Source organism: Haliaeetus albicilla, chromosome 4 (assembly GCF_947461875.1).
Source record: "Haliaeetus albicilla chromosome 4, bHalAlb1.1, whole genome shotgun sequence".
In the NCBI taxonomy this organism is placed as follows: Eukaryota; Metazoa; Chordata; class Aves; order Accipitriformes; family Accipitridae; genus Haliaeetus; species Haliaeetus albicilla.
This window is the reverse complement of record NC_091486.1, coordinates 28,620,457-28,643,457: the sequence shown is the minus strand read 5'-3', so window position 1 is coordinate 28,643,457 and position 23,001 is coordinate 28,620,457. Positions and strand designations below refer to the sequence as shown.

Sequence of the window (23,001 nt, the reverse complement as noted above, 5' to 3'; positions counted from 1 at the left end):
TTGCATCTTGCTTTTGGGTGACATAGTAGAGCTTTGCTGTGGGAGAAGATAGCCAGCATCTTGCAGCTAGAAATCTGTGGCTGCCCATGAAGGTCAGAGACAAGCCATTTAGCAGATAGTATTGTATAGCTTCTTAGCTGGGCCTCTGGATTTCCTTTGCCTGTATGAAGTTTTTGGGGCTAAAAGCGGGAGTAGCCCTCTGCCAGCCTATATGAGCAAAATGTGTGCCTGTCCTTCCAATGCAAGTTCTTACTCCAGACTTCCTCCACTCCTCACCTTCCTGTGCATCTTATACCTTCAGCTGGGAGGCAGCTGAGCTGTAATAAAGTGGTGTATTTACAGGAAGCTCACCCCCTTAATTTGCATGGCTTAGCTGTTCCCCATCAAGAGGTCTGAAGTGTTGTGAAAGTTTTGTATATTAAAAAGTACTGCTTGATTTTGGCCTTTGTGTTACATGTATCATGAAACACTTATATTCTCAGTAGGCAAGCTCTTAAAGACCTATGTGAGTTTCTTTTTTGTTTCAAAGAAATACGCTGCAAGGAGTGGTGAATGAATGCACCTTGGTTTTGTACAAAAACTGTATATCTCTTTGCTGGAGATGGCAAACTGGTCAGCTGCTTTTGTTTAGTCTGTTCATTATTCAGCTCTGCTAAGCATATTTCTGCGATGTTTGGGCTAGAGAAAAAGAGCCAAGATAGCTTTTTGCATAAGCAAGCTGATCTGTTCAGACTCTTCTTATGCAGAATGAAAAGTAATTACTTGGTATGACTGCTATTAGTTTGCATAGCAGAATATTACCTGTCATTATTAATTTATTGAAAGTAACGTAAGATGTGGTCAATATTGGCTTCACTTGTTTGTCTCTGACAAATGTAGCTGGAGTCAGCAAAGCATTGTTTTGAAAGAATGTGAAAACAACCTTGAAATGGCACATGAAATGGGCATATTACTGGAATCGGTGAGAACCTGTCTATACTTGATCCTCTGATGGAAAAGGGTGGTTTATTAAAGGCTGCGGTAACTTTAATGTGACCTCTGTACTGGCTTCTAACATGACTGAAAAACTCTTTTCAGGGCAGAAGCTGATAATCAAGCATAGCTACTCCATATAGCAAGAATATTGATGCTTACTGATTTTTTTTTTTTAAACACTTTTCACATTAGGGACATTTCTCAAATACCCTGAGCCTTGACAGACAAGTTTTACATACTGGCCTGTTTCCATGTTTTGTATGGTACTTTTCAGACTAAAAATTCATGTCTTCTGTTATGTATAATTATGATCCAAATGAGCTATTTGAGAGGTTTTTACCCTTTAGTTTTGCATGCACTGTTTTTCTTTATCATGTCTGAACAGTTGGTTTCTTGCTTTTTGTCAACTACAGATGATGGCAGGCTTTCATCCCCGGCAGAGAGAGCAGAGGCAGGACAGAGCGATCCACAGGTGTTGAGCAGTGGCTGGTCCAGTCCTCAGCATCCCACCAGGGCTCAGTCTCTGAGGTCACCGGTTCCTTACAAAAAGCAGCTGACTGGTGAGCTGCAAAGAAGATCTTCTACAACCCTGGGTAATTTCAACTCTTTGTGCTACATGGGAATGTTGTACTAGCTGGTCTGGGATGCTTCAGAGTGAGGTGGAAGGAGGTGAACAAAGGTTCACTGACTGTCTAGATTGATGGCAGAATTTGGTATCAGGCTACGCTGCTTCTGTTAGTGAGGTTGCACTTTAACTTCAGAAGTGTGTTCCCTCTACCCATCTTAGTGTTCCAGCAAGACACTGTTGTTGGGGCTCTGCTGTTTCAATTATGAAACAGTCTGGAACAGAAGAGGATGCCAAAACACATCCAATGTCTTAAAGTCACTTGAACCTTGATCCTGAAAATTTCTGCTTTGTCTTGAGAGACTTGATTTGCTTAACAGCCACATGCAAACTATAACTTTAGAACTCAGTCTGAATGGGGTTGATGTTTGTGTCTTCAAGGGAGTTATAAATGCAGGTTTTTGCTTGTAGCTGTTTTGAGGAGAATTGAATAGGAACTTGCATCTAAAACGTTTTTATTCCTAACCTTGGAACTATTGCCAGATGCCATACTGAATCTCTTTTAGCTGGAGTGGGAATTGAATGTGATTGCAAAGGTGCAACTGTGTAATGGCTTTATGAAGATCAGGAAGAGCTAGTAAGTAGGTTGCAGGGGTCCCTCTTGAGATCTGCCTGGTTACTGTCAGCCATTTGTGATGGCCTTGAGCAAACTGCTAAGCTGGGTAAAAATCCTGTGCAAGACAGTATTTCCAAGAGTATGTTAGCTAGTGCAGACAAATCGGATCTTAAATGTTGTTAATGTGTATGGGATTTTCAGAAAGATGTCTAGTCTTGATAACAGGGCAAAAGTCCAGGACAGATAACTAACTAGCATTTTCATCTCTCTAAGTCATTTGCATGCTGTCTTAGTTGAACACATTCATCATCTTCTTCCTTGCCGTCTAGTACTGTGTATGCTATTCAGTTGTACCTGTCACAACAAACCAATTAAGGCTGGCTTGCTTTGTTTTTTAAAGCTTTTTCTCAAATGCCCCAAGTACGGCAGTGTGCTCTTGGCTGATTTGCCAATTTGCTTTACTTCATTCTTGGTTACCTCTTGTAAATCACTTGGAAATTATCTGGGTATTACAAATTAGAAACCTTTAGGTGAGGTAGGTTGTTTGGTACTCAGAAGGCAGAAATAATCTTGCTCTTTGACTTCCACTGGGAGCAGGCAGTCAGGGAAATGACACTTAGTCTAAGGTGTGGAGGAGGAACTGTTGCTGCATTATTCCAACGCCTTTTCAGGACCTCCATTCACGTCCCTGGGTTTGGATGAAAGTATGCTTGGAAAAATGTGATGATGAATCACCCTGGAAAGAAGTAAAGTTAGACCAAGCAGGAATTGCTGGCTTTTTGAAGAGATTTCTGTGATACTGGGTGCTGAGTGCCCTGTCTCACTGTTAAGTAAATTCCCCCAAATAACCTTGGTGCTGTAACACATAGGAACTCTGTGTAAAGCAAGTAAAAATGTACTGGATTGGTGAGGAGGTTACAGGGAAATTTTCTAGAGGCATTGCTTTTTTTGAAGCAAACTTTAGAAAATTAGTTTTCATACCTTCTTTTATCTTAAAAGGTGCTAAATAGTCAGGTCTTTGAGGATTTCTGAACATTGAGCAGAGGAGAATTTTACTTCTGCCACTGCAGCTGATGCTCAGCTGTACAAATAATCTTAGAAATTATTCTCATATCTAAAGAATGAGAAGTATGAGAAGTGATGTGATTTACATAAACACCTAGATTGGGAGGTCAGTTCACCCACTCACATCAGTGACAGTGAGGTGTCTAATCTAGTTGAGTTTTCTTGCAACCATTTATCTGTAGGCCTGTAAATGTCTCTAGGCTTGGCCATTACTCAGATATTTTGTAACATGGGCAAGTGTAGGCAGTAAAATGCGCAAGTCCTTCACAGAAGTCTCTCTAGCCTGCTTGAGTTTAAATAACATGCCAACCTTAAGCAAACTGAAAGGAATAAATAAATAAAAGGCTGCTGGTGCCTCTAAACAGTGATGGAATGAAATTGCTCCTGAAGATGCTGACTACCACCCCTCATCTGTCCATTAGCTTACACTGCACAGCAGATACTCTCATTGCTTGGGGACCATGCTGGCTGACAACTGCAAGCGCAGAAAGACATGGAGGGATGGTGGCTTTTGTAGGAAACTGTCTAGCATCAAAGATGTAGGATTTCAGTTGTGTGCTTCCCTGCAGGACTCTTACATGAAAACATTATAATAGCACCTTACTGGCTTTTGTGAAAATAGGAGAAGCTGCTGGATGCCTGGCTTATGTCAGAGATGCTTTGTGGCTTGTATGGGTGAAGAACCAGTGCTGAGACTCTGCACTGACTTCTGTGGCCTCCCTCTTGGGTAATCTGTTGCATCTTCATCTGCTGGAGTAGGGTGCTGGGTTGCTAGTGTCACTTCTACAGAGGCAGTTGGCCCAGCTGGTTGTATTGGACTGCATGTGCCTGTGTGTGCTGTCAGCTGAGTGCTTTCAAGGTGCTGGATTGAACCAAAATAGTCACGTACTGAGATAATGTCATAGCTTGCAAATCGAGTTTAAGGAGAACTGGAAATGCTGACCAATTGGAGAGGGAGCACTGGTAGTAAAAGCACTCCTAACTTGTTACCCTGTTACGCAGGATAATGCTGTTAATGCTAGACAATTGTAGCAGACTGGAAGCGATAGGGAATGGCAGAGGAACTTAGTAGATTAAGGAAAGGCCAATGATCATATGAGGGGTAAGAAGGCCTGAGAAAAGCGTGTGGTGGTTACTGGGAATCATAAAGAATGTGACTTATTACCAGAGTATCTTTTCTATTGAAAAAGGTTTTGGAAAATGAAAATGCATCTTGTAAAATGAAGTTAAGGACAACTTTCATCCTTTTCATGTCAGTACTTTGCATGGCAGTGACATGAGGAAGATGCGATGTTTGAACTGTGATGGTGAACTTGAATATGAAATGTTATGCTTTGGCAGCGAATAACTAGAAAGCAATTGATGTTGATCTGTACTCGCAAAACTGTGGTATCCCTGACAAGGGCATTTGTTCCTTGTTGAAACTGTGTGAAGCTCTCTGTTGTACCTCTTGTGTTAGTGTGTGGTCAGCTCTCTTCCTGTAAACTGAAACTAGCAGTTAAGTTGCAAGAAAGTAGTTCTCATAGTGTTTTTGACTTGGCATTCACTGTAAAATGAATGCTAAAATACATAGGGTCATGAAAGAAACTCTGGAAAAATATATTTCAGTGATTCAGTAATTGAAGATGCAGAACAATTGCATGACTTACTGAGCAAACCTTTCTGTGGCCTGAACTCGGAAGAGTGTATGGAGTAGGTAGTCATAGCTGGAATGGTACTGCAGGTTCCTTCTCAGTGATCACAGTTCAGGTGGGGAGAGTAGGAAAAAGAGGAGAAAAACGTACAGTATTTCAGAGGATGTATCGGTTTTGCCAAAGATCAGCAGCCATGAATACATATAGGAAGGATGAGGGTTACTGTTGAAATATGTATTTTTTTCTTTTTTTTAGCTGTAGGAGTTAATTTTTAGTTTAAGAAGGATAAACAGGTTGGAACCAAGTCAAATTGGAAGTCTAGATGGGGTTCCTTTTGGTATATTGTGGTTTTGTTGCATGAACATGTAGATGGGAAGGGAAAGGATAGGAAAAACACAATTGCTGCATAAACTGGTAGTCCTGAAAACATGTATTCCACACTCATGTTGGTGTGTTACACTGAAGGGCTGAGATGCAGCTGGTGTTTGTTAAATGCAAAATGATATCAAGTGAAAAATGACTGTCTTCTATGAGAGTTTGGCTAGGGAAGAAGAGTAAATGGATGAAGATACGGTAGAGTTGTGGACTGAGAAGGTATAAGGACTCTATATATCAAAACTGTGAGGAAGCTGCCGTTACTTCCTGCAGTTGTTTTTGTGCTGGTTGGACAATGACAAGCAAAAGTTTGTGGACCTGATCTGGTTGTCATAACAGATTAAATAACACTTAAATAAAGTTTAATTTTATTTTAAAAACCTAATTTCTTGTGTGCAATTTTAATTGTGGCTGCTGGGCTGTGTGGTTTTTTTGGGGGGTGTTGTGTTTTTCTGTGTGTGGGGTTTGGTTTTGTTGTTTGGGGGTTTTTTAGTAGCATATACTGAGTTTGCTGCTTCAGGAGCACTAAAAAAGTTTACCACTACTTAGATGTGTCATTGTAGTCAAGCCTTTTGGCATCAAACCAAAAGAAGATATGAAATCTCTTCACAAGTGCAACTGATGGCAGTTGGGATGATGGTATGGGCAAAGCAAGAAAAATACTCCTACAGTTTCTGTGTTTGTGGAAGGACATGTGAGTTTTGCAGATTTAATGGTGAAATAAGGAAACACAGTTACAACGGTGAAAACATATACATCTGTAAATCATGTGTGCATTAACTGAGGAAATGACTGTGGTACTTATAGTAATGGAATTTGTATCAGGAAGGAGTAAGAGTTAACTTAAGACTGATCCATGTGAATTCTTTTATAAGGATGGTGTTTTAGACACAGTGTGTCCTGTACTGCAGGAATGATAACTTCTTACGTTCCTGCTATACAGTGTGTTTTCCTCCAGAAAGGGAGAAATCACATGATTGAAAAGGAAAAGAGCCAACTGAATTTTAATCTGAGAACCATCAGCTTCTCTAGTACAAACAGGTTAGCCATGTGCTCCTACTGCAGATGACATGCTTTTTCTAATGTAGATGACATCCTTTTGACATTGTTTTATGTAACACAGAAAAGGGCATTTAACTAATAAGAGAGCAAGTGTGGAGTTACCTATGGCATTTTCTCAGTGCTGTGTATGTTCATACTTTGGGAATCACTTGCCTGGCAAGATTTGTAGCTAGTTAGGCAGGAGGTCTGATAGTAATTTTTTGAATTGGAAGCAACATTCCTGGAAAGAAGATATTATTGAATTCAGAAGTTACAGCAGGAAAGTCCAGGAAGTAAATGCAGCATAGATCTTGTGATAGAAGGAGGAGCCAAAGGTTTCTGTGGTATTATCAATGTTTTCTTGAAATATTAAAGTCCCCTTAATCACCCGAAAACACTCAAACTTGGTACTGTCCAAAATTATACTTGTTTGATTTAAAAAAAAAAAAAAAAAATCCACGTGGCTAGCCAAAGAACTGGGTTTAAGCACTCTAGAATCTCTTTAAAATCATCTCTTGTTGTGGATTCTTTGTTGTACATAGGTCATTAAGCAGCTATATGTGGGCTGATTAACTAAAAATATCTACTGAGTACCTGAAGAGGAGGCATGGAATACCACAGTTTTAATCACATTACTCTAAGGGTTTTGATCTCCTGCACACAAAAGAATACCCTAGTTGTAACTGCACGGCAACAGTTAACACGTTTCTGCTAGTGCTGTCAGCATTCCTGCTGACATCAGTGATATGTAAAGCAGTAAACAGAAAGCAGCCATGACTGTTCTTCCTCTAGTAGGGGGAATCAAAATAAAATGCAAGTCAGATGGAGAGCAGCGAAGATGGTAAGAAACTGTAAACTGTTCAGAAAAGTTGTTGATGTAGAAAAGTGACTCTGAAAATGTTTAAATGTTCAGGTAAATACAGCATTGTGTTTGCAGATCTTTCTGGAGAGAAGGATCCTGTTTGTAACTCATATAGCAATGCTTCAAAGTAATCTGGCATTTATAAGAATTTAAGAAAAATAAGAAATTAACTGTGTTACCTTTTTATTCTGGATTTTCTTTGCTATAGTTAATTAAGAATGACTGTACAAGTTCTCAAAAACATGAAATTCTGGATGCATTTTATTCTGAGTTACTGTTTTTAATAGAAACTGAGCAATTGAGTCCTGAGACTTGCTGTAATCATTTATAAAGAAGTTTATGTTAAGGCATTGACTTATACCAATCCTAGAATGAATGTGAATATTGTTGCCATTATTTTGTAAGTATTGATATGTTAGAGGGAATTCTAAAAGGAGACTTCAGTGCTTTCTAAAGGGTTCATATAGTAGGTTGAAAATAACTACTTCTTTAAAAGATGTTTTCATTCTCAGAGAACTTAAATCAGCTCTTGTAAACACAGAGAATGGTATTTAAAATGCCAGTCAGAGCAAGCTATCTGGCATCAGAAGCTCCTTTTTGGGCGAGAAGAGTGCAAGGGCAAGAAGTGAATACACGCTGTAACTTTGTAAACTACATACCTATGTGAACATTTCTCCCTCTAATGGGGTTTTGTGTTGTGATGTAACTGTTGATGTATCACGGAAGAAATGAATACTACTCTCCCTTCCCTTCCAGACAATCGAAGGAAAGTTGAACCGCCTCTTGGAGGTCATGATCCTCGAACAGCTGTTCAGTTACGAAGCCTCAGCACTGTTTTAAAGCGTCTCAAAGAAATCATGGAGGGGAAGAGCCAGGTACTACTTCTGAGGGATTTGTAGGCCAAACTATCTAGAAACTGAACTGTTTACTGGGCTTTTCTGAGCTTCATTTTTAGATGTATCATGGGGATTTTTTTCAGATGTTTGAAGGATGAGTGAATAAACTAAAAAATTATTGTGTGCGTGCAGGGGAAACAATTTAAGTTGATGCTGGCTTTTGACATGTCAAACGTGTCATATTGGGGGAGTGAAATGTTGCAGTTGCTCAGCTTCTTGAACTTGGACCAGACACTCTCATTTTAGACTCCTTCCCACTTCTGTATTACCTAATCTGGTATCACTTGATGGTTTTTTCCCTTGCTAACCGTAAGCAGGTGAAACACACTTACTGTCACAAATAGTAATGCGAATTCTGAGGATGAATTAAATCTGCTACTTACTATGGTAATGATTGGTCACAATATTTGCTTCAAAGGCTTGTCCTACTAATCAATTTTGATTTGGCTGGATAAGGGTCTGGTGGTTGCGATTGACTTGCTGATTTCACCTCCCTCTGCTGTGTTGGACCATGCCTTTAAGAGGAGGATCTAGCTGACAAAAGAAGCTACAACTATTTATAAGTGATGATATAAATAGCTGTGTCTGGGAGCAAGACACAAACAGGCAAAAGTACATTTAATTAAACTGAATGAAGAGGAAAAAGGCTTTTGGCTTGGGGTAGCTGTCGTGGTTTAACCCCAGCCAACAACTAAGCACCATGCAGCCGCTCACTCACACCCCTCCCCGTGCCTCCCCCTTCCCCCCCCCCCCCCCCCCGCCTCCAGTGGGATGGGGGAGAGAGCCAGAAGGAAAAAGGTGAAACTTGTGGGTTAAGATAAGAACAGTTGAATAGAACAGAAAGGAAGAAACTAATAATGATAATAATAACAATAATAAAATTACAATAATAATAAAAGGATTGGAATATACAAAAGAATTGATGCACAATGCAATTGCTCACCACTTGCCGACCAATGTCCAGTTAGTTCCTAAGCAGCCATTCCCCCAGGCCAGCTCCCTGCAGTTTATATACTGGGCATGATGTCACATGGTATGGAATACCCCTTTGGCCAGTTTGGGTCACCTGCCCTGGCTGTGTCCCCTCCCAGCTTCTTGTGCCCCTCTAGCCTTCTTGCTGACTGGGCTTCAGAAGCTGAAAAATCCTTGACTTAGTATAAACACTACTTAGAAACAACTGAAAACATCAGTGTGTTATCAACATTCTTATACTGAATCCAAGACATAACACTATACCAGCTACTAGAAAGAAAATTAACTCTATCCCAGCCAAAACCAGGACAGTAGCTTTTACAGGTAGACTTTGAGTAGACTCACTTAGCTGCTATTCTGCTTGTAAGAGTAACTTTGCTTTGGCAGAAAGGGCGATACTTTTGAGGGTGAAACAAAAGCCTTTCATTGCAGTAAGCAGGACATTGAGTGTGGCTCCTGTTAATATTTCAGTTTGTGGCAGCTTCTGAAGGCCCTGGAGATTTTCAGACATCTTTGAAGGTATGGGAGGGCTCAAACAGACAGGATGCAGCAGTAAATGAATATGTCTAGATCTTTCTCTGAAAGTGGTATGTTAGTTGTCAGCATGCTGACTTCTGTCGAAATGGTAATGCATCGCTGCCCTTGACTGCAGCCATGTCTTGCTTGAGTCACTCCAGGTAACAGTTTCTTCCGACTGTGGACTTGGTCTGTCTCTACAGGAGACCACTTTCTGTTGTAGAAAGCAGATGTTAGATCCTGGAAGGTGCTGCTGTAATCACCTCTGCTGCTAACGGGGGCCAGACTTCTGTTCTGATCCCTTCCTTGTAGGCTGTTCTTGACGTGAGTGTTGGCTCTGACTTGAGCAAGGCAGAGAGCTGGAAGGTGTTGCCAGCAATGGCTGGGTTTCTAAACACCCAGTCATGTACATGTGGGGCAGAGGCACTGGAGCTTGGAACAGCCACGCTGTATGTGGCAGAATCAGTGACTTGGCTTACCATGCAAAGCCGCAGCAAAAACTGTTACTTGGCATCCCCTGCAGCTTTGCAAAAGTTCCTTGGCAAAGCTCTTCACTGCATCTTTCCCTGCTTGAAGCTTAGTGTTCATCTTAAAAAATTTTAGACTCTCTTGAATGCTAGACTGCCTTGAGTAGTCTTTGACCTTTTTCTGTACAAATTTTCTTGAGTGAGGGCAGCAGGAAATTGTTGACCATAGCTGTTTTGGTCTCAAAATTGGTCTAGCAGCTGTGTCAAACTTCACTTTGTGAATGCCCCAAAATAAACCCCAATTCAGGATAAGGTTTTTTTTGGTTCTGTGAAAATCAGAGTTACTCTCTTCTCTGGTTGTTTTGAGAAAATTCTTGCAGCACTTTCTCTTCCTAAGAAAAACCCAGAGTATTCAGTCCCTCTGAAAAGGCGTATTGCCAGAACTGAACTCCAGCAAAGAGTGTTTCACAGTAAGAGTTGTCATGTGACCATTAGCAGTTGTCTCCATCCATTGTAATTGTAGCTGGTATGCTCAGAATCACAATTGAGAGATTTGTCTTGCTCTGTTTATAGTTACAGCACCAAAGGGAAGTTTTAACTCTTTGTTTTCAAGTCTTAAAAACAAGACAAAAATTCCTTTGGCTGCACCCATGCTGTAAATCAGTATATGTTGTTATCTGCTGAATGTGTATTTCACAGTTGTCTTCACATAGCAGTTAACCTGGAGTTCTGAAACAACATCGATCTGGAACACAGGCTTTTACAACTGTTTACTGAGGTTTTGAAGAAGTTGATCATGTAACAAAACTTTTTACATGTATCTATAATCCTTCCGAAGTACATCCCAGTATTAGCTGTTGAAATGATCTTCCTGCACTGATAATTCCTGGTAACTTGATTTACCCCGGATAACAGCTTCAACTAATGTGTGGGGTTTGTGTTGTTTTGGTGGTGGTTTTTTTTTTTTGTTTTAGTTTTTTTTAAACTGTGCTAGTTGAGGGCCTATCATGTGCTAGGGGCAAATGAGAGGAAAGAGCAATCAGTACTTCATATGTTTGTTTCTTCTTGACTTTTATCTACAGCTCATCATAATTTTTATCTGCTTTGCTTCCATCTTGGATCAAGAAGGCAAAGGCTTACTACATTTATTCTCACAGTTAAGAACTTTCTCAGTCTTCTGGCTCCCTATAAAACCGCATGAAAAATCCTTTCCATGCATGTGTATGCTTATACACAAGGGTGTGCACACACACATATATGAATATATGAAATTGTCCTTTTCAGGTGCACAGTCTACAAAGCAATCATGAATCTAAACATGCTTTTTTATCTACACGAAATAGCTTTTCATTACTGCCTTCCTTTGTAGGACAGTGACTTGAAGCAGTACTGGATGCCTGACAGCCAGTGCAAAGAATGCTATGACTGCAGTGAGAAATTCACCACCTTCCGGCGGAGACACCACTGTCGACTTTGTGGGCAGATCTTCTGTAGTCGATGCTGCAATCAGGAAATCCCTGGAAAATTCATGGGCTACACAGGTGGGGTTTATTTGTTGAGAAGCAGAATGTTCTCTGTGTGCTCAGCTCTGTTTGGACTACTACATTTTAGATTCTGGCATCTGCTAGAGAATGCTGTACAGGTCTCTAGTGGGCTTAGAAATAAGCAAAAAGAATCACAGTACCTAATTCTACCAGTTTCTTCATGCACAATGGTGGATTATGCCATGCCTGCTTATTTTTACCAACATTACATCAATGATGACAAAACAAATATGGCCACTATTTAACAAGGATGTTCACTACAAAAAGTGTGCTCAAGTAAAATCTGCTCTTAGTAATGGTAATTTTAAAATGTAACGAGCCACATGTTCTAACTGAAGATGAGGGGAATTCTTTCAAATACCAATTACCAAACTCTAGACATCTCCTGATGGAGGTAATTATTTCCAGACATCAGCTGGTATGTCATATCTGACTGGCTATTGTTGTACCATGATTTCAGTGTGCACATGTGCTGTCTCTCCCTGCCCCTGCAACCTGTCTCTCTCTTACCGATCATGTGTTATGCATCATTTGACATGGAGAAATTCCCTGAGAGTATATTTATCTGGGGTTTTGCTCTTTAAGGGAATATGAGAACTAGACTTAAACATGCAAAGAGGTTTTGAAACAGAAAATCCTTCTTTTCCCCCCACTACACACCTCTGATCCTGTAGGAACAGAGTACTATTTGTTCCTGTTCACTTAACACTCTCTGGTTCCCCTTTCCATAGGGGATCTCCGAGCCTGCACTTACTGCCGCAAAATAGCCTTAAGCTATGCACACTCCACAGACAGTAACTCCATTGGAGAAGACTTAAATGCTCTGTCCGATTCTGCGTGTTCTGTATCAGTGCTGGATCCTGGCGAGCCACGCACACCAGTTGGGAGTCGTAAAGCTAGCCGCAACATCTTTCTGGAGGAGGATCTAACCTGGCAAAGGTAAAGTGAATGGCTTCATGCTGAGCTCCAGAACCTTAACTGTGTTTTCAGGCTGATGCCTGCCTAGACAAAAGCTGGTGGTTTCCATCCAGGAAACTTAGAAGTATATCTCCTGTGAAAAGAATGTAATCCTGTGCTTGCTTCTAATATTATTCTCTTCAAGTTGAAATGTGGAAACTTTTCTAGTGAAGTTTCAAATTATTTGCAGTTCTTCCTTTGAACCTAGGAAGGTTCCTATTGAACCAGTGATTCTATACTAGTGACAGAGTAGGCTTTTAGCTTCAGAGTTTAAAAAGACAAAACCAAACCCCACCCCTTCTAACCACCAGTGTATCAAGAGGCAAATGAGTGTGATGCCGATGCTTTGCCTGTCAGGTTTGAGGATTGGGCAAGACAATACAAGAGGTGCTGTCTGTGTAATTAAGAGATAAATGGTGGAAGTAACCACCTGTTTCAACTGAAGTGGGATTGAAAGGACAGCTATAAAGGTTCTCTGATCTCCTTTCAAAGTATATTTCTTTGTATTGCTCTTGAATGAGGGGATCTTTATTTCTGGAAGATGAATGAAAGAACAATGCACTTCTCAAGTGGTATGCAAGTTAATTTCTGCGGACCTTGATTTAATTTAATGTGGTGGGGGGAGGAAGAAATAATGAGACGTGGTATTTGTGCTCATTTTTCTAAAAGCAGAAGAACAGGCAGGTGTGAAACTACCAAGGAGGCCTTGAGTCAGAGCCTTTCTTCAACTGAGGGATAGTGTTAGTGACATGTGCCTCTCAGCAGATCTCTTCTAGTGGTCCTGATAGTATTAAAAGAAAAACCTCAAAAACAACTGTCTTCAGAAAATTCTCTGACTCTTGCTTTGCCTGTTGCTTTTCAGAGTATGGTGTTCCTATATGGAAGCAATTAAATAATCAGCTTTAGGCCTAAATAAAGGAAACTACTTCTGGTTTAATGTCATGGTTATCTAAAGCAGTAATGTTGCAATGCTTGGGATAAATACTACTAAATTTTGAATGGGGGATTAAGTATGTGTGCTCGGAATGCTTCTCTTCAGGTGTACAAAATAATAGAAGGTATCATTAATTCTGTTTTCTGATGTGTTATTAGTATCTTTTATTATGACAGCGCAACAGCTTGTAGACATGAACATGTAAAGAAAGTATTTATATATTTATTTGGGGCAGCTTGTAGCACTCGAGAAAAAATACTGCCTAATCTTGAAAGGCTGATAACTCATTCTATACTAGAACACTTAGTCTTGTTGGGAGACACTGAGTAAACATGGGCTGCTTTTATGTGTGAAAGGGAGAGAGATCGAGATTAGGTAGTTCATTGTTGCTTTAGGAGGATGAAAATTGTCTTCAGTGCTTGTTGCTCTTGAAATGTAAAACTTTGCAGTGGACTACAGTGCTTTTTTAATATTGCATTTGTTAAGTTCCTGACTGACCTTCAGAGGTTTAAACTCAAAACATTGAACTTGCCACTTTCCACTGTGGTGCAGTTTAACTCACAGCTTCATAAGCAAAGTTTTTTGCTAGTATGTGGCTTCTGTGTGAGAAGTAGTTTCCTTCAGAAGGAAACTTGGCAGTTGAGTCTCTTCCCAAAATAATGTATCTGAGTTAAAGCTCTTGCCTCTCCTGCTCTCATATGCTACAAAGCAGTGAGGAAGGCATTTAGGGGAGTGATGCTGTATTTACTTATCTGACATTGCTCTGTTCTTTGAGCAGTTGGAACATACAGTCATGGGCTCCTGCTTTAACTAACTTGAAGGGCCATGTCCTTTAAAAGTGAAGGAGTGGTGTACTCTGGGCAAGTACAGCTGCTCAGGCAAAGTTGTATTTTGTATGTTTTCTCATGAAGAGCATTTATTGTGCTAGTAATGTGTCTACATCCCAGGGCACAGCCAGTATGGCTGTATCAGTTGGACTGTAGTGGCTTATATCTGATACAGTTTTGCCAGTAGGAATTTATAAGAAAAAGGAGGGCAAAGGTGATAGTGATCAGGTTAAACAATTACAGAAGGTTGTCAGGCTATCTTGGTAAAAGTTGTCTAGCAATAGCTATAGATAGCATTGCTTGGGTTGCAAAGATGTTGGGGAGATGGGGGCAATGCCTCTACCTCCAAAGCACAGAATAGCAGCCTGTAAGGAAAGAGAATGTATAAGAAAGTGATAGAGGGGAAGAGGGTGGGAAGGCAGGGTGATGGGAGAAGTGGGAAGAGGCTGTATTGTCCAAGAATTGAGTCTGAAGGGAGAAGACTTGAGCACTGTCTTCCAGGTATCATTGGCCTACAGATGGGGAACGACTTCCCTGTTCCCTCATTGATCTAACAATCATGGCTGTGAATGAGAGATGACATTATAATTAACTGTATTTTAATTCCAGCTGTTCTGATGCTGCTGCATGTAGCAAATCTCTCAAACATCTGTAATGTGCTCCTTTTCCTTGCAGTTTGATTCACCCAGACTCTTCAACTGCCACGTTGTCTGCACGCCTTGGGTCTGTCCAGGAGGATGCAGGGAAGTCGCCAGCTAGGAACAGGTAAACTAATTGTATATGAGTATTTTCTGTTCTGGCTACACTCCTAGCATACTCTTCACTGTAGAGCCTGTATTTTGGGGCTTGTTTTTACTGTGCGTGCTGTTTCATGTCTAAAATGGGACACTCCATTACCCATATGTAATGGTAAGTAAAGACCATTTATGTACATATTCATATTAATAAATGTACTACTTTTGAGGAACCTGTAGTTTGCTGCTGAGTCAGACAAATAGAGGTGGTGGTGAAGAGGGCAGAAAGGGAAGGAAGTAGCTAAGAAAGGTAGAGTTCTGAGGAAGCTAAAGAAAAGGGAGTAACAGAGACTTGGTAATGGGAGGCAAAGGCTGAGGTCATGGAGGAGCAGAGGTGTAGTTTTTGTTTGGTTTTGTGGTTCCCCACCCACCCCTTCCTGTTCCCTCTGCTCTTGCATTAAGTATAATCTTGTTTAATTGATCAGGCTTTCCTAGGTTAAAATCCCGTCATAGGTCTTTATGCAAGAGTGCTGGAATGAACTCGGAAATGTTCGTGAGAGCTTTAGTATAAGTTGTGAGTGCTTGAACTTAATCCCACTAAATAGCCTGGTATTAGAAGAACAAGTAATTTCTACTTCACACTGCTTCTGCTACGGTACTGGTTACATACTTCCATTATGGTTAAATGGGGGAAATAAAGGGGAGGCAAGGATATGAGGAACAGAGCAAAGACAATCCAAATTTCAGTGTTGGAGTCAGGAGACATTCAGAGACTTCTTTGCATTGGTGTTACTGGAATGCAGAATGTTTAGCAATTTGGAGGGATCTGGCATGACCAGCGAAGACTAGGGAACTCAGCTGAGAAGGATGCTGGGTGTGCCTTTCAGGGAACAGACTGCTTGGAGTCTTTATCTTCTGTGTGATGGGGACAGTTAGGAGGAGATGCATACTGACTGTACAACTGAGAACTAAAAATCTCACCTAGGGGGAGTAAAATACTGGTGAATAAACTGGTACCAAAAATCAATTCTGGGCAAACATGACAGGGAGTCCAGACTTAAAAGTTCCATGCTAAATAACTGCAGTGACATCAAGAAATTTCTGAAACCTTGAGGATGCTCTCCTGCTTCCCGTTTGAATTGATGCTGTCTATTTTAAAAGGCTTTTGCTGTTAGTTCATATGTGCAGTAGTAGGAGGGTTCTGAGCTGGACCTGGCAGGCCCAAACTGCTCATGCAAGTTAAATTTTAACTCTCTGGCTATTCATAGCCTCACCATAGTACCTACCTGTCTGGACTCACGTTTGAGAAGTAACAGTGAGGTATAACCTATCTCTGTCAAAATTCTGAACCTGTGGAAGCAAATCTACTGGCTTTGGGCTAGGCAGTGCTAGCCTTTAGATCTTCTCAAAGCAGCTGTAGAAGCTGCTTTGAGGCAAGCTTGACCATGCCTCTTTTTAGTGAGATGAAGCAAGAAAGATGCAGGTTGAGTGCATTTAGATGCAGGTAGCAGAAGTTACTTGGTATTATTTTTTTTCCCTGTGGGTGGGGGATATGTGTTGTTTTTTCCCCATAAATAATCAGTCTGAGGGGAAAAAAAAGCACAACAGTCAAATGTTGCAAGCAGAGGGATTTGAACTTCTCCTTTGCAGATCCGTCTAAAGAACAGGGATTTTCATTGCAAAATCTCCCCCTCTGTTTTTAGTAAAGATAAATACAATAAAGTCCTGGATGTAATTGGTGATGATAAAGACACAGATATGAAATCTGACTGTTCTAACTCTTGCTCCATGTCCTTTTACACAAATTAAAAATACCTGCTGATTACAGGTAGGTGGCACAGTTAAAGTAGCTGTTGTGAAAAAACTGGGAGGAGTGCTTAATGATGGACTTTCATGTCAGTCTCATCTTCCACTTAAGAATGCTTTTTGTTAAGCTGCATAACTCTGCCAGTTCTAACTCTGTTTGACTTGAGAGCATCTGAACAGTAGAAGACAGGCAGAGTTTTAGCCTGCCTTGAATGCCTGACTATGACAGAAAGCTTTTGCTTATCACCCCTAGATGTATGTGGATGTAGTGCCAACATTAGTTTCCTTTGATTCTACATAAATGGATAAAAAGGACCTAACTAAACCCCTATATCAGCCCAGTATTCCTCAAGAGGCAGAGGAGGAAAAAGCAGTGATTTTGAGACTATTGTACCTTCAGTGCCTACTTCTTACAGTACAAAAGCTGAAATAGGGTGGCATTGCTATTTTATGCCTGGGCTCAGTCACATCATCCATTGAGAATTCTTGGGAATAATTAGAGTGTCTGTAATCCACTTAGCAAGCTCTGTGAAGTTATCTGAGTTTCATTCCAAAGATGAGAGGCTTGCAACAGTTCTCATCACTGAGACTGCTGCAAGCCTCTTGAATCAGTTCAGCATTGGCATTTTGAGCTTCCCTGGTGCTGTATGCAGAAGTGTTTTCCATCTTCACTCCTTAGAGCACTGTTAGCATGAATAGCTTACACTGTATGCTTTTTACTGCTGTGTGATGAGAAGTTGCACTCTGGTTATTCAAAGGCTTAGTCTAGTCGTGGGATATGGGAGCAAAGCGTATCTGAAACTTGTATTTGCATTTGTAGCTCTGCAATGATTATTGCAAAATGGTGTGTTTGTACTGGAGTACATAGCCAAGATTTCTTAACAGCTGGATTGAGATCAGGTGAATGCTCCATATCACAGTACAAGGAAAATTGCCAGTTGGAGTGACCTCCAGCTTCAGCAGACAGTTTAGCCACCCTAGGGAACAGGTGCTCAAACTTCCAGACTCTGCAAGCTGCCAGCCATATATTTCAGAGAGCTGAGGAGAAGGAATTTTAAATGGGTCAAGGAGAGGGGGAATCTCAGTGCCCTGTTACAAGGATCCTGGTGTTGGCTGCCCTTGCTGGCATTTGTCTTGCCTCCAGAATGCTGGAACTTCTAGTTACCCAGCATCCCATCTCTTCCCCAGTCCATTCAAACACAGACATATATGAATTGCTGTGCCTAAACTTAGTTCTAATTGCTTCCTACAAAGAGCTTTAGAAAAGTTTGCTTAACTTGGATGTTCCAAAGCAATACACTTGCTTCCTAGGGGTCCTTTCTTCTGCTTTGATGGGGGAGAAAGCTTTAAGCAGTAAGTCAGTACTGAGGAGACTGAACAATGTCACAGGCTTAAGTTCCTTTTTAGCATGCTACAAGTTCAATACCTTCTCTGGTGCAGCACTGCACAATGAACACTTAATACTTAAATTCTTCTCTCTTCCACTACAGATCAGCCAGCATCACTAACCTGTCACTGGATCGGTCAGGTTCACCAATGGTGCCTGCCTATGAGACATCTGTCAGCCCCCAGGCCAGTCGCACACACTTGAAGGCAGAGACCAGCGAGGACGAGCGCAAAATCCTTCTGGTACCTTCCAAACTTCTGTTTGTGTTGCTCTGTGAAGGCAATGAAATTTGCCTTTCTTGTATCATGCAGCAGGAGTATCTTGCTGCCTTTAAAGGCTCTTGTCTGAGCACTTTTACCTGGACCCCTCCTCCAGGTGATGCAGGCATGGAGAATATTGATGCTGCTTTGGACACTTCTGTCTTCCCGAAACAAATCATAGTTTCATGTGGTGTTTGCATAACGTGTTTACAGTTTTAGTCTTGGGAAGTGTTACGCAGTGTGGAGTTCGTGTATGGTGGCTCCTTGTGGGTTAAACCTGTCATGGCTGCAGCTGTAATGCAATAATCTGATTCTGTATTTCTCGAAGTTCAGATTTTCCCTTTCATAGGCCACATAATCAGAAACTTTAAATGGCTGCTTCAAATTGGTTACACCATGATGAACAAGTTAAAGCTGTTAGAGCTTATTGGGCCAAAACATAACTTGGCCCCTCCCCTTGTTTGCAGAATAAATATAACATTTTGTAGAAGATTGTAGTGACGTACTTGTTCGAAGAAAAATCAATGTGCAACAGTGTTCTGTGTAATCCTATTATCCCCTCCTCACAGAGGCAGTGTTATAGGTGGCAGTTACTCTACAATGTTCAGTAGAAAACTGTTTCTTTTCTTTGAGGAAGGGCAAGTGTTTCCAACAAATGGAGCAAAAAAGATGCAGAGAAGGGAAGGGAGTCACACATTTAAAGATTCAAGATTGTTCCCCATTGCCAGTTTAAAATAGGGAAGGCTAATTACTGTGTTGTCAGGTATTTGCCTGCTGTCAGCAAGATGCATGCAAGTATTCCTGAGGGTGCAGAAACACTCTAGTTCCTGTTCAGTTGCACAACTCCTTTCCAGGGTGCTCTGTAAATGGATAACCACGTGAGAGAAATATTTTTAAGGCACATCTTTATACCACCCTGCCCCATCTGTGTATGTTAATGCAGGAAAAATGAGATTTAAAATGCTATGAATGCAACTTGGACCAAGATGATCAAGTTCCAGTGCACTTCAGCTTCACATTGTTTAATTTTTTGTTTGTTTCCTTCCTTGGGGGGGGGAAAGGATTGGTAGTATCTCTTCTGTTTATGTAAGAGTGGAAGATGCAGTGTCAATTAATGTAGGATTTTCTCTGAATTCCCGCTGTTTGTTTAATGCCCTTAGCATGTAGAGCTAACTCTATATCAGCAGTTAATTTAAAGCTTAACATATTCCATTCAAAAGACTAATGAACTTTGCTCATGAAGTAAAAGATAGGGGAGGATGTACGTACACCGGGGTAAGCACATACTTTTGTGAACTAGAGGTCAAAATCCTTGACTTGAAAGGATTTGCTGAGTTCTGCCAGTTTGTCCAGTTTACTGAAGTCACCATGTGAGTTAAGGGTAAACTGCAAGGCAGCTTAACTGGAATTGCCAGTTGCATCAAATTTTGTGATCCTATGACGTGTTCCATTACTGATCCATTTGACTCTATACGTGGTACGGAAGGGGAGCTGCTGATGTTGGTTTTAGGATAATACCCAGGACAGCCACTGCTGGAAATAAAAGCAGAAAGCTAGTCTGGTAACAGAAGTGGAGCAAAACACTTGGATCTCAGTGCACCCTTGGGAAAGTGCAATAATGTGGGTCTGGCAGTTAACTGGAAAGCTGAAACCAGTTCAAATTTAATGAAAACTTCTTTTTCTCTCTTACACAAAACCAGAACAAGGCATTTGAGAAAGTGAGCTGCAGTGTCTCTTCTCTACCCCTTGGGGTGCTCTGTTGCTCGTGCAAAATAATCCCAGGTCCCAGTTTCCACTGCAACAATAGATTGTGCTGTGCCAAGCCAGGGTGCATATGGGAAAGCAAAAGGGGCCAGATGCAGAGGGACAGCTCAGTTTGGTTGGAGCATAGCCGACACAAGAGTAGGTGCACATGCTTAACAGGCCTGAAAATAAGTTTGAGGTATAGGCTGAAGTCTTTCAAGTGGTGAGGGGAAGAGGTCCACAGATTCAGAAACAGTTAATTGAGTTGGGAGGGGTACGCACCTTTTTTTTTTTCTTAGTGGCCAAAGCTAGCAGTGTCTAAAAAAGGTGTGATGCTGGACAATAAAAAGGCATCTTCAACAAGAAATGGTATCCCAGAACTTGAACGTAGCAGTGTGCACTGCTGTGTCAAGTATTTGCTTTATATCTGGGCTTGATAATGGACTGGTATGCTTCACAAAGCCTAGATTGAGCACATTATATAGAAAAAACCCTCTTCCAAAGGATGAGTTTTCGTTGTCCTCTATATTTGCACAAACCACCTGAGTTGTTTGAGAATAGGGTGCAGGAGCGAAGTAGTGAGGACATAAGTATCTTGTAGGCAGTACAAAATCTTGCCACATTAAAACCAAAACCCCCTTAACTGTGAGGATACCCACTTTGTTTCTTTCTTTTTCTCGACTTTATATAAGGGAAGGATATAAGGAGCTGATCTCATGTCTGTTTGCTGTTTCTGTTTGCACCTTCACATGGGTAGGGCAGAATAGCTTAGATTTTATGCCTGTTTGTGGAGGGCTTTTTATCTAGAAGCTGATCTGAGGGCCCAGGTTGATGCCCTTGAAACCAGTGCTAAGGTCAGACTAGTAGGTAACTTGCACATCTCCCTGTCCAGGACTCAGTCCAGCTGAAAGACTTGTGGAAGAAAATCTGCCATCACAACAGTGGGATGGAGTTTCAAGACCATCGCTACTGGCTCCGGACACATCCCAACTGCATTGTGGGAAAAGAGTTGGTCAACTGGCTCATCAGAAATGGGCACATAACCACAAGGTAACCCTGATGCTTTAGGACAGCAGGTGTCTCCTGTCTCTGTGACAGGAGGTTGTGAGTTTTAGCTGATAAAGGGTACTTTAGACTGCAAAGATAGACCCCTTTGCAGGGAGATGAGAAAGAGAGAAAATTCGGATCTCTTCTTTACTGCCTACCAAAGCAGGTAGGGTTCTGACTCCCTGTGGCCCCAAACAACAGGGCACAGGGCGCTGTCTGTTTTGGGAGCTGGTGTGAGAGGCAGCTTATGGGACAAGTATCACTCAAACAGTTGGAGAACAGTGAGTGTATTACAAAAACTGTCCAAAAATGTTCACCGATACTCCAAAGGGCAAGTCTGCCTCTGGGATCAGAGATCACCAATAGTGTTTGATAGCTAATTTTTGGTGGGGCTGGCAGGCTCTTAACTTTGTGAGTATAAAGAATCTGGTGTATTTAATTATGTGAGAGGGGGATAAAAATGAGATGGTTCTTAAGTGTAGAGCAACGGTCCTCACTCAGCAGAGATGCTCAGTACATATAACTCAAGCTAACAATAGTGTAGGAGCACAAATATTTCTGAATCATCTGCTGGACACCTCAGCTGAGTTTAGTGTACTGGCAGTCTCTTCATCTAGCTCCATACTTGAACCAGTACTCTGCACCCTCTCCATAATATTTTAAATAGTGTCTGGTTAAACATGCCAATGGGATACTGATGAGTCAAATAGTGTGTAGCAAATGAATCTTTCCTTTGGTAGCATGTTTGTGCCATAAACCATGTATGTTTAGAACTAGACTTAGAAAACCATCTCTATTATTATACCTCCAGGGTCCAAGCCATTGCAATAGGACAAGCGTTGGTTGATGGACGCTGGCTAGAATGTGTCAGTCATCATGATCAGCTCTTCAGAGATGAGTATGCTCTCTACAGACCGTTACAGGTAAAAGGAGTAGGAAAGCTATGGTTCTTGCTGGGTTTGGCTGCTGACTAGAATCTTTTTTAATCCTGTTCTCAGCAGCTGTTGTATGTTTTCTAAATCAGCTCTCCTGTACAGAGAATTGGGGTCCAGGCCTTTTTCCTTAGTGGTTTAAAGCCTGAGGAAGCTGCATTTGCCCGGAAAGCTTTGGGGCTGTCCTGTGTGAAGGATGAGTTTGTTACATGTAGTGCTGCCTAAAGTGGAGGAAAGAGTCTCTGATCTAGGCCAGTGCCTCTCATGGTGGACATCTTCCATGGAGGCCTTGGAATGGCACAGTCTGTGCTTGTGGCAGCTGTGATATCATGTACAGAATCTAGAATCTGTGTGCAATTCCTGATGACTGAGACACAATGGTGGTCTTCCACTTCTGTTTCAAAATTCCTTTTTTAAAAACTTCCAAAGAATAGATATTTTAGATATACAGTATTGGATCTTGTATTGGTAACCTTCTTCTGATCTCCAATGATGGCAGTAATAAAGAATTCAGTACCTTAGCCACATGACGTAAGATTGGGAGGGGGTCTTAGTCATGCCTCCCAAATAGGACTGGCTAGCTGAGCGGGGGAGGCAGGGAACCAGTGACCAGAGATGCTTTTTTACCGTATTTCACTGCAGTCAAACTTGCTGAGGGGTAAGAGCAGTCACTGGCCTGAATGACTGGATTATTTTTTTAACTTGAACAAGATATCTCTGTAGCCTCTCTGTTATCTGAAAGCATTCAGTTGAGAGTCTTCCATGTTCTGCAGGTTCTCACAAGAAAGAATGGCTCAGCTGTCCCGTGGACCTCAGTCAGAAAGCTTGCAGCCATTAACATATTGT

At 41.3% G+C, this 23,001-nt stretch overlaps 1 protein-coding gene across 7 annotated transcripts in view; it reads left to right on the top strand.

The window, feature by feature from the left end:
• Positions 1–23,001, top strand: part of PIKFYVE (phosphoinositide kinase, FYVE-type zinc finger containing) — a 70,060-nt gene that overhangs the window by 4,241 nt on the left and 42,818 nt on the right. For all 7 annotated transcript variants that reach the window (XM_069781615.1, XM_069781612.1, XM_069781608.1 and 4 more), the window contains exons 3-10: positions 1,389–1,568; positions 7,890–8,008; positions 11,354–11,525; positions 12,260–12,467; positions 14,922–15,011; positions 18,277–18,415; positions 21,069–21,226; positions 22,035–22,146. In XM_069781615.1, the coding sequence (XP_069637716.1) occupies positions 1,389–1,568; positions 7,890–8,008; positions 11,354–11,525; positions 12,260–12,467; positions 14,922–15,011; positions 18,277–18,415; positions 21,069–21,226; positions 22,035–22,146 (1,178 nt within the window). The remainder of the gene's footprint in view (positions 1–1,388; positions 1,569–7,889; positions 8,009–11,353; positions 11,526–12,259; positions 12,468–14,921; positions 15,012–18,276; positions 18,416–21,068; positions 21,227–22,034; positions 22,147–23,001) is intronic.